Here is a 14789-nt window from a genome sequence, read left to right on the forward strand (position 1 = left end):
CCAGTGTCCAGTCTGCTTCTGGGAATATTCTTATCCCATCTTCTGTCAGATTTTGACACTTCTTTTTGTCAGTCATTCACTAATTGTATTTTTTGGCTTTCTGTAAACCTCAGGTTCCTAAACCTGTTAGATTTCTGTCAGAACTGTTTAAGCTTTATTCTGGTTCCAGCAGTGTCAGCTAAACAGTCTCTTCATTTATGAGAAAGGGGTGAAGTTACTGCTTTGGCAGTAACCGTGCAGTCAAAAGTTTATCTTGTCCATGTTGCAGTTTGATTATCGTAATCTCTTCTCAGCTCATTCCATAAATGTGCATATCTGAATTGAGGCCTGATTACGTAGAACTGTTATTTTCTAATTATGGCAAAGATACGTCCTCTTACCCTCTCCTCAGAAGTGTGTGCCCATGCCGGTAGCTCCAGCAGTGATCAGTATGATTTATTGTTGTTTGAGTGGCCAAGTCATGTCTGATGCTTTTTGGGACCCCCATGGACTGCAGCCCCCTAGGCTCCTCTGTCCATGTGATTTTCCAGGCAGTAATACTGGAGTGTGTTGTCGTTTCCTCTCCAAGGGATCTTCCTGACCCAGAAATAGAACCCCAGTCTCCTGCATTGACAGGCAGATTCTTTACCACTGAGCCACCTGGGAAGCCCATATGTGTGTGTGTGTGTGTGTGTCTGTGTATTCTTTTTCAGATTCTTCTCCATTGTAGATTTTGATAACATACTGAATATTGTTTCCTATGCTATACAGTAGGTCCTTCTTGATAACCTACTTCATATATACTAATATATATCTCTTAATCCCAAATTCCTAATTTATCCTCCCCCACTTTCCCTCTTTGGTATCCATAAGTTTGTTTTCTATGTCTTTGAGTCTATTTGTTTCATAAATAAGTTACTTTGTATCATTTTTTAGATTTCACCTATTAAATGATATCATACAATATTTGTCTTTGTCTGTTTAGCTTTCTTCACTTAATACGATAATCGCTCAGTCCATTCGTGTTGCTGCAAATGGTATTATTTCGTTCTTTTTTATGCCTGAGTAGTATCCCAGTGTGTGTATATGTGTATGCGTGTATATAAACCTCATCTTCTTTATCCATTCGTCTGCACGTGGATATTTAGTTGTTTCCTTGTTTTGGCTATTATAAATTATGTTGCTTTGAACTTTGTGGAGCTTGTATTTTTTTGAATTAGAGTTTTCATCTTTTCTGGATTTATGCCCAGAGTGAGATTGCTGGATCATAGTGGTAACTCCATTTTCCGTTTTTTAAGGAACATTTGTTATGGTCTCTATAGTGGATGCACCAAGTACAGTCCCACCAACAGTGTAGGAGGGTTCCTTTTCCTCTACATCCTCTCCAGCATTTCTTATTTGTACACTTTTTGATGATGGCCATTCTGACTGGTATGAGGGGATACTTCATTGTAGTTTTGATTTGCATTTCTCTAATAATTAGCAGTGTTGAGCAGCTTTTCATGTGCCTACTGGCTCCAGTACCTTTTTCTAAGATGTTTCTCACTGAACCACATAAGGCAAACTCTGTTTCTTCAGAGATTTTTTTTTAGTTATTTTTTTTCCCCCACTTTATTATTTTTTTAAATTTGAGTGTAACTACTTTGTGCTGTATGCTAAATCGCTTTAGTTGTGTCCAATTCTTTGTGACCCCATGGGCTGTAGCCGGCTAGGCTCCTCTTCCATGGAATTCTCCAGGCAAGAATACTGCAGTGGGTTACCATTTCCTTCTCCAAGGGATCTTCCCAGCCCAGGGATCGAACCCACGTTTCTCGCGTCTCCTGCACTAGCAGGCAGGTTCTTTACCACCGGCACCGCCTGGGAAGCCCCTCACCGCTTTACAGCCTTGTGTACACAGTGTGAATCAGCTGTAGGACCTAGAGGGGTGGCATGGGGGAGTGGGAGAAGGTGTTTAGTTCTTATGTGAAGGATATATAGTGATATCAAAAATGTATACTATTTCAATAGGCTGTTATATACACATTAAAATGTAACAGTGGTATCAACTTTTTATTGTTTTGCCGACCTGTTGATTCAGTTCTCTAAAATCTGATCACACTTGAGAGTACAGACATATGATTTTATACTGTGTTGGCTTTGGGAACTACTTTACTGAATATTTTAAAACTTAATTATGCTTATTAATGCAGTATGCGAAACATGATATGTCTCGTAGGAATGATACTGTGAATTCTCTGGAGAAAAGAGTTAAGTAATTAAAATTTTTAGATTATTTTAAAATTCAAATAGCATAATTTTGTGTACCAGTGGATGGTTATATACTTCTCCTTTTTTAAAGTCAGGCCTATTAAGGTATAGTTCACATAGAGTAAAACCTCTTATAAGCATACAGTTTTGACAGATATACACAGTATATAACAGTACCACCCTCAAAGCACAGTATGTAACCATCACCCCAAAAGTTCCCTTGTGGCCCCTTTGCCTGACAACCACTGATGAAGTAATTTTGCCTTTCCAGAAAGTCACATACATAAGTGAAGTCATGCAGAATATAGCCTTTCAGATCTGTTTTTCTTAGCATAATGTTTTTTGAGATTTTTTTCCAACTTGTTGCATGTATCTCTAGTTTGTTTCCTTTTATTGCTGATTGTTCTGTTGGACAGGTGATGCACAGTTTATCCATTTGTTACTTGGTGGACATTCGGATCATTTGTAGTTTGGGGTTATGAATAAAGCTACTATAAATATTCACATACAGTTCTGAGAATACTTGTTTTGGTCTTGGGTAAATACCTAGGAATGAGATTGCCTACATGTATGGAATGTTTAACTTTATAAAAGTTGCGAATGTTTTTTTCCAAAGTGGATGTTTATTCTTACTGGCACTGTATGAGAGGTCCTATTATTTCTCACTCTTGCCAGCACTTGGTATTGTCAGTCTTCATCGTTTTACTTTTTATTAAAATCTCATTACAGCTTTAATTTGCATTTCCTTTGATGACTAATGAATGATATTGAGCATTTTTTCAAGTGCTCATATGCCATCTGTATGTCTTACTTGGGGAAGTATCTGTTCAAATATTTGCCCCATTTTTCAAATTGAGTTATTTGATGTCTGAGTTTTCAGAGCCAGATCTTCCTCAGATGTTTGTTTTACAGATATTTTTTCACAGTCTATGGCTTCAACATTTTGTACCTTTATCTTTTTAATTATAACATTAACATAAGACTATTATAATAAAGAATGTTTAAGTATTTCTTTCACATCTAATCTACCCACGTAAGTATTTAAGCATACTGGTAAAAGTATTTCTGCTTTAAGACATATGTTTTGAAAGTTTCGTTTATACTTTCACACTAAAATTTATCTTCATGTTCAAGAGGATAGTTAGGGAGGGAAAAAAGCAATTGTCTGTTGAAATAATCCATTTCAACATGTTTTGCTCTTCTTGTATTCTAGTGTTATCCAGGATAAATTCTGTGGTATTATAAACATCTCAGTGGAGGGCCTACATGACGTCATGACTGAAGATCCTGAAACGGGAACTTACAAAGAGTAGGTGTATCATTTAATTAATTGCACTTGAACTTCGGTAATTAATTATACCCTACGTTATTTTTGTTTATCATAACCATATAAGCATCGTATGGCAGCTTTTAAATTTTGTCTTTATAAAAGAAAACTTTTGTTATTTTGCTTGTAATATTGTTTCATCTTGAGATAAGCTAAATTTTTTTATAGTGAAATTTTGAATTGGGGTTCTTTGGTCTAGTCAGTCATTTTATGTCTTGACATTAGGTTTTAAAAAAATATTGCAAGTGTAGTTTGTCATATAAATTCCCTTTTTAAGATTTTTAAATTATTTTTAATTGAGGATACTTGCTTTACAGTATTGTGTTGGTTTCTACATACATCAACATGAATCAGCCATAGGTATATGTATGTCCTGTCCTTGAACCCCCCTCCCACCTCCCACCCCATTCCACTAGGCATACCACCTTGAATACGCCTGATCTTGTCTTTCAAAATATTTTGAATATGTTCTTTTTTTCCACTAACAGTGTTCCCTTGCCCTTCAGGCAAGTTATGGAGAAAAAGGGGAGTGGATTAGCATCCTATATTTGTATTTGACTGGTTGAAGCATCACTGGCTCCTCTAAGATAGTAGAGGGTCACATGGTACTTGACTAGTTCCAAAAGACAGTAGTAAAATTTCGGTTGATCCTTGTACAGGGTGGACGGGGGTTTGGGGCTCCAACCCTCTTCACAGTTGAAACTCCAAATATAACTTTACAGTTGACCCTCTATGTCTGAAATTCTGTATCTGTGGATTCAACGAAGCACAGATCGTGTAGTACTGTAATATGTGTAGCACTGTTATATGAGTTTATTGAAAAAAATCTACACAGTTCAAATCTGTGCTGTTCAAAGGTCAACTGTATTCTTCAGGAGCTTAGTTAAAATCATGTTATCAGGATTGCTGATAATCTCACATTTATCTGTTAATTTGAATAAAATTTTTAATCATCATATCATTTCATAGTAGAATTATCACACCTTTCCTCTTAATACTGATATTAATAAAGGGAATATTTCATATAATGATAAGGAAGGCTTCATGAGATTCCAGACTGCCTGACTTCTCCTCAGTAATGTATTTAGCCTGTTTTCCTGGCTTGAGGATGGCCATTCTAACAGGTGTGATATGATATTTGTGGTTTGGGTTTCCATCTCTCTGATGATTGATGATGTTGAGATCTTTTCTGTGTCTGTTGGCCGTCTGTATGTCTAATTTGGAAAAATGTCTGTGCAGATCCTCTGACTGTTTTTTAATCAGATTATTTGATTTTTTGGTATTGAGTTGAATCAGTTGATATATTTTGGACCTTAACCCCTTATCAAATGCACGATTTGTAAATACTTTCTTTAATCAAGTTGCCTTTTCCTTCTGTTGGAGGTTTCCTTTGCTGTACACAAGTCTTTGGTTTGATGTAGCCCCACATGTTTGTTTTTGTTGCCTTTGTTTTCAGAGCAGATATAAAAAATCATCGCCAAGACCAGTGTGAAGGAGCTAACCACTGTGTTTTCTTGTAGGAGTTTTATTGTTTCAGGTCTTAAGTTCAAGTCTTTGATTCATTTTGAGTTAATTTTTTGTGTTTAGTTTATCTTTTAGTTTCATCTTTTTGCATGAGTTTCTTTTTAGTTAATAGAGCTCTTTATTAAACCAGGAAAATATATCAATGATGCTTATAATTTGCCTTCTGCTTGTCTTTGTTTAGACCGGATTCCCTTTTTTTCCTTAAATAATACATTGTTTTCAGGCACATTGAGAAATGAGGTTGACAACCTGTTGCCAAATTTGGGAATAAGGAAGAAAGGAGACTCATAAATTGTGGTTTTATAGTTAGAGAGTACAAAACATATTGCCATCAAGGATGTAATTTTTTTAGAAACAAAAATAAAATGTAGGCTTTTATAAGCATTTTCCCCCCTCTTGACATATTGATTCACCAGACAGCTTTTCATAATGGAATAGAGAATATCCGAAGCAGCCTTGTTTCCTTGACTCTGACTTATCCCCTCTGTATTATCCTAACTTGTGTTGGTCTCAGTGACCTCCTTGACGCCTCTCTCCAGTTAATCCTTCTGATCCATTCTGTTCCACTTCTTAAAAATTAGAAGCCCACTTTTGTATAGCATGAAGTTGATGGGACACTGTTCTTTGCTGATCTTCAGTTTACATTAATTGGCCTTTTCTCTTCCTCTCTAAATTCTTTCCCCTTTCCCAAATGTGCCATTTCCTTTGACTCATAACATTTCTTCTCCTTGGCAGGTCATGCCCTCAGCATTGCCCTGTGTAGCAAATACCTCCTTCTAGATTCCTTTCCATAATCTCAGTAAAAAGTCATTGCTTCCTTCTCTGCTTCTTGGTGGCTTCGATGGAAAAGAATCTGCCTGCAGTGTAGGAAACCTGGGTTCGATCCCTGGGTTGGGAAGATTCTCTGGAGAAGGGCATGGCTACTCACACCACTATTCTTGGCTGGGAAATCCCATGGACAGAGGAGCCTGGCGGGCTACAGTTCATGGGGTCACAAAGAGTCAGACAGGGCTAACAGGAGCAACTGACACTTTCACTTTCTGTTCCTTCATGGCACTTTGTCTATACTACTAACATACAACTGTTCAGTTCAGTTCAGTTCAGTCCGACTCTGCGACCCCATGAATTGTAGCACACCAGGCCTCCCTGTCCATCACCAACTCCCGGAGTTCACTCAAACTCACATCCATTGAGTCGGTGATGCCATCCAGCCATCTCATGCTCTGTCGTCCCCTTCTCCTCTTGCCCCCAATCCCTCCCAGCATCAGAGTCTTTTCCAATGAGTCAACTCTTCGTGTGAGGTGGCCAAACTATTGGAGTTTCAGCTTTAGCATCAGTCCTTCCAATGAACACCCAGGACTGATCTCCTTTAGGATGGACTGATTGGATCTCCTTACAGTCCAAGGGACTCTCAAGAGTCTTCTCCCACACCACAGTTCAAAAGCATCAATTCTTTGGTGCTCAGCTTTCTTCACAGTCCAACTCTCACATCCATACATGACCACAGGAAAAACCATAGCCTTGACTAGACGGACCTTTGTTGGCAAAGTAATGTCTCTGCTTTTGAATATGCTATCTAGATTGGTCATAACTTTCCTTCCAAGGAGTAAGAGTCTTTTAATTTCATGGCTGCAGTCACCATTGCAGTGATTTTGGAGCCCCCAAAAATAAAGTCTGACACTGTTTCCACTGTTTCCCCATCTATTTGCCATGAAGTGATGGGACCGGATGCCATGATCTTAGTTTTCTGAATGTTGAGCTTTAAGCCAACTTTTTCACTCTCCTTTTTCACTTTCATCAAAAGGCTTTTTAGTTCCTCTTCACTTTCTGCCATAAGGGTGGTGTCATCTGCATATCTGAGGTTATTGATATTTCTCCCAGCAATCTTGATTCCAGCTTGTGCTTCCTCCAGCCCAGCGTTTCTCATGATGTACTCTGCATATAAGTTAAGTAAGCAGGATAATATACAGCCTTGACGTACTCCTTTTCCTATTTGGAACCAGTCTGTTGTTCCATATCCAGTTCTAACTGTTGCTTCCTGACCTGCATATAGGTTTCTCAAGAGGCAGGTCAGGGGGTCTGGTATTCCCATCTCTTTCAGAATTTTCCACAGTTGATTGTGATCCACACAGTCAAAGGCTTTGGCATAGTCAATAAAGCAGAAATAGATGTTTTTCTGGAACTCTCTTGCTTTTTCCATGATCCAGCAGATGTTGCCAATTTGATCTCTGGTTCCTCTGCCTTTTCTAAGACCAGCTTGAACATCTGGAAGTTCATGGTTCACATATTGCTGAAGCCTGGCTTGGAGAATTTTGAGCATTACTTTACTAGCGTGTGAGATGAGTGTAGTTGTGTGATAGTTTGAGCATTCTTTGGCATTGCCTTTCTTTGGGATTGGAATGAAAACGGACCTTTTACAGTCCTGTGGCCACTGCTGAGTTTTCCAAATTTGCTGGCAAATTGAGTGTAGCACTTTCACAGCGTCATCTTTCAGGATTTGAAATAGCTCAACTGGAATTCCATCACCTCCACTAGCTTTGTTCGTACAACTGTTAGTTGCCTATATTCAATTTAGTGGTCATAAGAGGATTTGAGGCAATGAATAAGTAAAGCACATGCTCTTTGTGACTGAAAACTATTAATATGGGGTTGAAGGAATTTAAACAAGAAATCTTGAATGGAGAAACATGCCATCCAGGTGTAAAACAGCCTTGACTTTACTAACTACCAGGGCAAAGAAAAGCATTTGGAATTACATGGTTCCTGGTATCGTATAGAAGGAAGTAGGTGTATCAAGAGAGGGAGACTGTTTCTTGCCCTGAATCCAGAAGTGAATTTTTGGTAAGATATTTTTGTGATACTTATATAAGGGACTGTAAAAGGATATTCAGCTGCAAGTAAGAGAAACCCCTGAGTCAGCTGACTTTAACAATAAAAAAGCAATTGCAGGTGAGAGAGGGTTTCTCAGGTGGTGCTAGTGGTAAAGAACCCACCTCCCAATGCAGGAGACCTAAGAGACACAGGCTTGATCCCTGAGTTGGGAAGATCCCCTGTAGGAGGGCATGGCAACCCACTCCAGTATTCATGACTGGAGAATCCCATGGACAAAGGAGTCTGGCAGGCTACAGTCCATAGGATCACAAAGAGTCTGACACGGCTAAAGTGACTTAGCACACATGGATGTGAGTGGGAGGCTCTTGGATTAGGTATTCGTGACCACACAATACCTTAAAGACCCAGTTCTTCCTACCCCGTCCCCTCAACACATGAACTTCGTGTGCAGGCTACTTACCGTCATTGTCAAAAGTAGTTCTCGACTCTACAGTTCGTGACGCTGCCAGTGCCAACCAGGAGTCATCTTTTTCCTTGTGTCGTTTTAACATCATAGGACACTGTCCTAGAAGTCATTTCATCCGATTTCTCTCCATATCTAATTGGCTAGAAGTTCTTAAACATACTCATATTGAAAGCAGTCATTGACCAGGGAATAGGATTTCCTTGATTGCTTACTGAGCCACCAGCGTTGGGGCTCAGATCAGCTTTTTCTGAAGCATATGGTGGACATGAAACAGGAGGATAACTGACAAGTTCAGGGCTCAAGTTGGGAAGGAGGACAATTACACAGGCGACCTAAGTGTCCACTGCAGAGACCAAGGGAATAGCATCAGTTCTAGTTTTCTCATCTCCTTAAAAAGTGGGTTTCTATAGATTAAATAAAAGTTGTACCTTTAAGCCAGAAATAATAATTTCATATTGCATGCTAATACTGTTGGTTGTGTTTGGCTGGTTGGTTTCTTGTTGGGAAAGATTTTGAGTTAGCCAGCTAGAGTGCCTGGATGTATTTAGTGAATGAGTGTAGAATGTGAGGGGTGGCTGCCTAAGCTTATATGTTAGCTGTCCCTGTTTTAAGCTGTTGTTATTATAATTTTATTTACAATTACTTTTATTGCACTCACAGCCCACATCTTTTAGCTTAGTAAAATTCTATTAACTTTCACCTTGCTTTTTGTGTAAAACATGATTCCCTATCTTTAATCTTTGTCAACAAAATTAGATTTGATTTTTACTTGAAGATTTTCCTGCAGGAGAAAATTTCAGCTTTGGGCTTTTCAAATTTTTTTTCACTTTCCGCCTTTCAGAGACCCAAATGAATGCAATTTTCAGAATTGCAAAGTACAAATATCTCGCCCTCTGACAAAAATGTGTATATTTATATCCAGAGCATACTTTATTATTAATAAATCTTTAGGGAAGGGAGAACAGAGAGCTTTTCACTGTACAAGTAAGTTAACAGATTTTTGAAATGTACTGAAAGAATTTGATACAGTATAAAACTTACTTCCATGGAGATCCAGATTCATCACAATTAAAATTCAAGTCTGCTGCATACTTCAGACGGAGAAGGCAATGGCAACCCACTCCAGTACTCTTGCCTGGAAAATCCCATGGACAGAGGAGCCTGGTAGGCTACAGTCCATGGGGTCGCTAAGAGTCAGACACGACTGAGCGACTTCACTTTCACTTTTCACTTTCATGCATTGGAGAAGGAAATGGCAACCCAATCCCGTGTTCTTGCCTGGAGAATCCCGGGGATGGTGGAGCCTGGTGGGCTGCCATCTATGGGCTCGCACAGAGTCGGACACGACTGAAGTGACTTAGCAGTAGCAGCAGCAGCATGCTTCAGAGAGCTAATGTGAAGGAGGTCCATCTTATTATTTATTTCTAATACAAACTAGAATCGAAACTTTTCTTAGACTTTTCACTTTATTAAATACCTTTGGAGTTGAGATAATGTCGTAATTTTCCACCTTTGTGCTCGAGTTATTTGGCCAAGTACTTGACCATTGAACAATGCAGGGGTTAGGGGCATCCACCCTCTGTGAATGTGAAGAGCCGAGTAAACCTTATAGTTAGCCATCTTCACCGACAGTCGTCTGGTTCCATGTCCTCAGATTCAGCCAACCGTGGTTGTGTAATACTGTAGTATTTTTTAATTAATTACTTTCGGCCGTGCTGGGTCTTTATTGGTGCGTGCAGGCTTTCTTTAGTCGTAGTGAGGGGCCTACTCTTCACTGCTGTGTGGGCTTCTCGTTGCGGTGGCTTCTCTTGCTGTGGAGCGTGGGCTCTTGAGTGCCTGGGCTTCAGCAGTTGCAGCATACGGGCTTGGTAGTTGCAGCTTGCGGGCTCCAGAGCACAGGTTCAGTTGTGGGGTATGGCCTTAGTTGCTCTATGGCATGTGGGATCCTTCTGGATCAGGGATCAAACCTATGTCCCCTGCATTTGCAGGCAGATTCCTAATCACTGAACCACCAGGGAAGTCCCCAATAGTATTTATTATAGGAAAAAAAAATCCATGTATAATTAGACTCCTGCAGTTCAAACTTGTGTTGTTGAAGAGTTTACATCAACTGTACATCATAGTGGACAAAAGCATTGCAGCTCCAAAAGAGTAAAGCCATGAAGTGAGTTAGAGATTGAGCTCTTGTTGTTTTTCAGGGTTTCAGATTTCCAGTTTAAGGTTCTTAGTATTTGATTCTATCAGGTGGACTGACTGGGTCAGAGATAGTTGTTTCAAAAATGAATTTTTTAATGATCAGGGATAAGAAGAAAAGGACATTCATGTGCCCTACAAGAGTGAGTCTGATCAAGTTTCTGGTTTTAGCACTTGTCCCTAACCCTGAATCGAAGGTTATTTATATAGCTAAGTCAAGAAATGCCCTTCATGTATACTTGCTACAAAACATAACAGAAAGCAAGCTTTCTTTGCCACAGCTTTTTATTGGTTAAGAACTTAATGACTCTGATAAATTGCAGAAGTCTGTTCTAAATTAGGAACAGTAAAGTTCATTCTTTTAACTTGATTCATGAGACAGTATTCATCTTGTCTCCCTGGAGCCAGTGTTGACGGAATAGGAAGCTGTCTTATCTCTGCTAATGTAAAGAGCAGTGATGCAGATAATCAAAATAAAGTGGGCTGTAACTGCCCTGCAGTGCTATCAGGGACAAGTTCTTCATAGCGTAGTAATGTCATTTGGAGCACAGAGTAGATTGTTACGTAATTGATAGTGTTTTAAAGATGTTACTGTTTAAATTATTGTTACTATTATGAAACATATACAATAATCTAGACATATGAAGATTAATGGTAAAAGAAAAAGTATTAATTTTAATTTTAAGTGTTTGTAAGTATCATTTTTAGAAAGATTATAAAAGGTACACCTTGCTTTTGTCAAGTGGTTTATGGTTCAAAAGTTTCCTATAAATAAATTGCTTATGATTTATTACCTAAATATTCAAGCAAAATGCTCAATGCAAAAGGTATGTTATAGACTTTTTTTATTTTTATTTTTAATTGCAGCTGTATGTTAATGTCTCATCTTGAAGAACCAAAAGTAACAGAAGATGAAGAACCACCCACAGAACAAGATAAGAGGAAAAAGATGGTAAGTTACAAAGTAGCTTCTAAAATCTGGGAAAATCACATATCATCATTATATTCTGGAGATTTTGAAGATACTTGGTGGTCGGTTCTTCCATCTGTCAATCTATCTGTCCATCCATTAGTCCATCCTTTGTTGCAGAATCAATGTAAAATAACTGATTTTGAAGTTTGGGGTGTACTTCTAAAACAGATAAATTGTATTCCTAGTGCAGGAAGTTGAGTTTAACTCTTGATCTGAAATAATTGTTTTTTGTCTTAGCAGAGGACTTACTCCTTTACTGACAAGAGCCATGTGACCCTCAAACCTTACTTAAATTGTAATGCTCATTCTTCTGCTTAACATTTCCTTTTTTCCTGTTAGTTCATGGATCTTGTAATGAATTGTTTTTTGAAATATAAGTCTTTATAAGAATGCCTTTAAATTAATTTCTAGATTGTTTTGAAAACCATACTCTTACTATAAGAATCTGATAAGAAAAGAGTTATTTATAATCATAAATTGTAAATACTTTGACACATTAATTTAAAACAGGTACATAAATAATTTTTTTCTCCTTTTTCTCTTGGAATCTGCTCTAGTCTCCTGACCTTACCAGAGATTAACCTCATTGTGCCTTCTGTCCTCATTTGCAGTTGAGAACACCACCACTATCTACCTCAAAAGTAGAATAAATTAATTAATATATAAAATGATCAGGAGATAATGCTGAGCACCTAATAGTTAATGTTGGGTATCATTATTTTAGTCTACTTGTGATAGTCACCTCCTGAATTATCCTCCATTAATCCTCAAGGGTTTCATCCTCAGTGTGTAGCTGATACTGCACTGTTCTGACCGCTTTCTTTGAAACTGTGTTTGAGTTTAATCCATTGTACTTTGTTTTTATGCTAGGTGTCATCTCCGTAGCACTAGTGTAGAAGAAAGGACAATATTCAAGAATTTGTAAAACCTGAATGCTGGTCCTGTTTGTAGTGTTAAATTATGACCTTGAGCAAGTCACACTGTCTCTTGAGAACTGTTTTCTCTTCTGAGAAATGAGGGGGAAATTGGATTAGCAAATTCCAAGGGCAGTGAGCTAAAAAATTATTTGTGTGTGTGTGTGTGTGTGTGTGTGTGTGTGTGTGTGTTTTAGCTCTTAATACTGTTCCTTTCCTTCCCCAGTATATAGAATCTCAGTGAAGTTTTCAGTTGTGAGTGTACCTCTGGAAATAATTCTCCTGTGAAATGAGACTGCTAAGTGGTATCCTAAATACATGAATAATGTTATTTTCTACATTTAGAATGATGACAGCCTTTTGGTATAATATAATACTTTATCTTTCCTCTTGCTTTTTTAAACTTTGAATATATCATTGATGTTGTAGAAAAATATGATAGCATTTTTCTCAATAAGATTCTGTACTTGTAAATGAATCATAGGTATCCTGGTCCCTTTTAGTCATCAGCTTTTTGTATACTTTAATAACATGCTTAATCTGGTTAGATCTACTTTTTGCATATTGATCTGCTGAGATCTGTTTTCTATTACATACAGAGTACTTCATAACATCATAGGGTAGTCATTTCAATTCTAACTTTATTTTGAATGTAAATGAAATATTATCTCAAAAGCAGTATAAGAACAGAGTTTTAGAAATAACCCTTAAAGGTTTTTGGTTCAGTTTTGTTATATCCTAAATTTTATTTGAGAGCTCATTATTTTATCATTATTGTTTTATTTTAGGTAGTATTGATTTATAGAACAACTTGTATTTTTTAAAGTGATTTTATTTGAAATTAGTCTTCACAGTAGCTATTGGATGTAGATTTACATTGTCATCTCTATTAAGATTTCTAGTGCCTTAGACTTAAAGCTTAGTCTTATGCTGTTAATATCATAGCATTTATGATCAGTGTGGGGGTTTTGTATCTTAGCCTTGAATAAATACAATTATGAATACAGGGCTAATTTTTCAATAACTTTTCAGTAACAAACAAAATCAGTTTCAGTGTATCGTCAAGGTTTTACATACAAGAATAAAGTATGTATTTTTTCCCATAATTATGTCATTTTTCTTGTACTGTGATGTTTTTAACATTAGAAATTTTTTGAGAACTAACTACATGTATCTTGGTTGTAATTTCAAAGGGTAGTATTTGCTGGTAGATGATTATGAATTACTGTTCAAAAGAAAAACCAATCTAGCATCAAAGATTATCTTCATTTTAAAATGGAATTTTTTTATTTACTCAGAAGAAAAAGTGTAGCTGCTTGATTCCAAGATTGTGTAATTGAATGTTTGATTTACCGTCGCTGTTGCCTTAAAGTGGTCCCTAAAATGTGGTGTCTTCACTTCAGTAGCTGCTTTGATAGAGCAAAGCAATGGTGACTGTAATTTAGAAAGACGGATAATTAGTATTATATCAAATGTGCCAAATGATTTTCCATAAGTTTATGAAGATTCTCTATATTTCATCTTAAATAAGGATGAAATTTCCATTCAGAAAAGCTATTAAGCTTTCCAGACTTTTGATTATGTGCTTTTTTAATCCAGCTCCCTCTGTACTTTCTGTTTTGGGGGAACTAATTCTGAGAAGCTTGAACGTGGCCCAGGCGTTTCATTTCCTTTCTAAGTTTCCTCTCTGCCCTGCATGCTTCTGTAGTAGGACAGTGGTTTCGTGATCTCTCTTCTATAGAGAATTTAGCTAACGCATTAACATTTTAAGTTGTTTGTAATTTCTTTTTTGTGAAATGTGACATACAAGCTACTTATAAGTTGAAACTTCTCAAATTGAAGTTTTGAGCACATTAATGCTTTCCAGCAACTTTATGGTACCTAAGAAAGCATTGTTAATGTAACATTTGATACAGTAAGTAGAGCTGTTTTGATCATTCTTTCCTGTTAAATGTTTCTCAGTTTAAGCCCTAGAAATATTTTTATAATCAGTTTCTATAAAAATAATCTAGTTTTATGTATACTTAATAGGTACTTTAATTGATAATGAGGTGTAAATAAGTTGAACGTTATTAAAACTATGCTAACTTCTCACTCACTCGTGCTAGCACAAATAAAGCTCTGTCCAAGCATCATTCATATGTCTTCTGCTTTTGTTGTAGCCCAGTAAGCAAATTGATAGTATGTTAGGTTTTGTTGCATCTTATTTGATAAATTCATGACCAAATCCTAGGTCTTATGGTGAATATAATAAATCCTGAGCACACCTTGCATACTGCCTTTGAGTGAGTATTGTCTACTTTGCTGCTACTGCTGGTTCAGGGAGGGAAAGAA

At 37.3% G+C, this 14789-nt stretch overlaps 1 protein-coding gene across 1 annotated transcript in view; it reads left to right on the top strand.

Moving 5' to 3' along the window:
• The window catches only part of IPO11 (importin 11), a 204860-nt gene that overhangs the window by 165656 nt on the left and 24415 nt on the right, over positions 1 to 14789 (top strand). Inside the window, exons 28-29 of the mRNA XM_070357518.1 lie at positions 3440 to 3535; positions 11436 to 11520. Of these exons, the coding sequence (XP_070213619.1) occupies positions 3440 to 3535; positions 11436 to 11520 (181 nt within the window). The remainder of the gene's footprint in view (positions 1 to 3439; positions 3536 to 11435; positions 11521 to 14789) is intronic.

Source organism: Bos mutus, chromosome 20, assembly GCF_027580195.1.
Source record: "Bos mutus isolate GX-2022 chromosome 20, NWIPB_WYAK_1.1, whole genome shotgun sequence".
In the NCBI taxonomy this organism is placed as follows: domain Eukaryota; kingdom Metazoa; phylum Chordata; class Mammalia; order Artiodactyla; family Bovidae; genus Bos; species Bos mutus.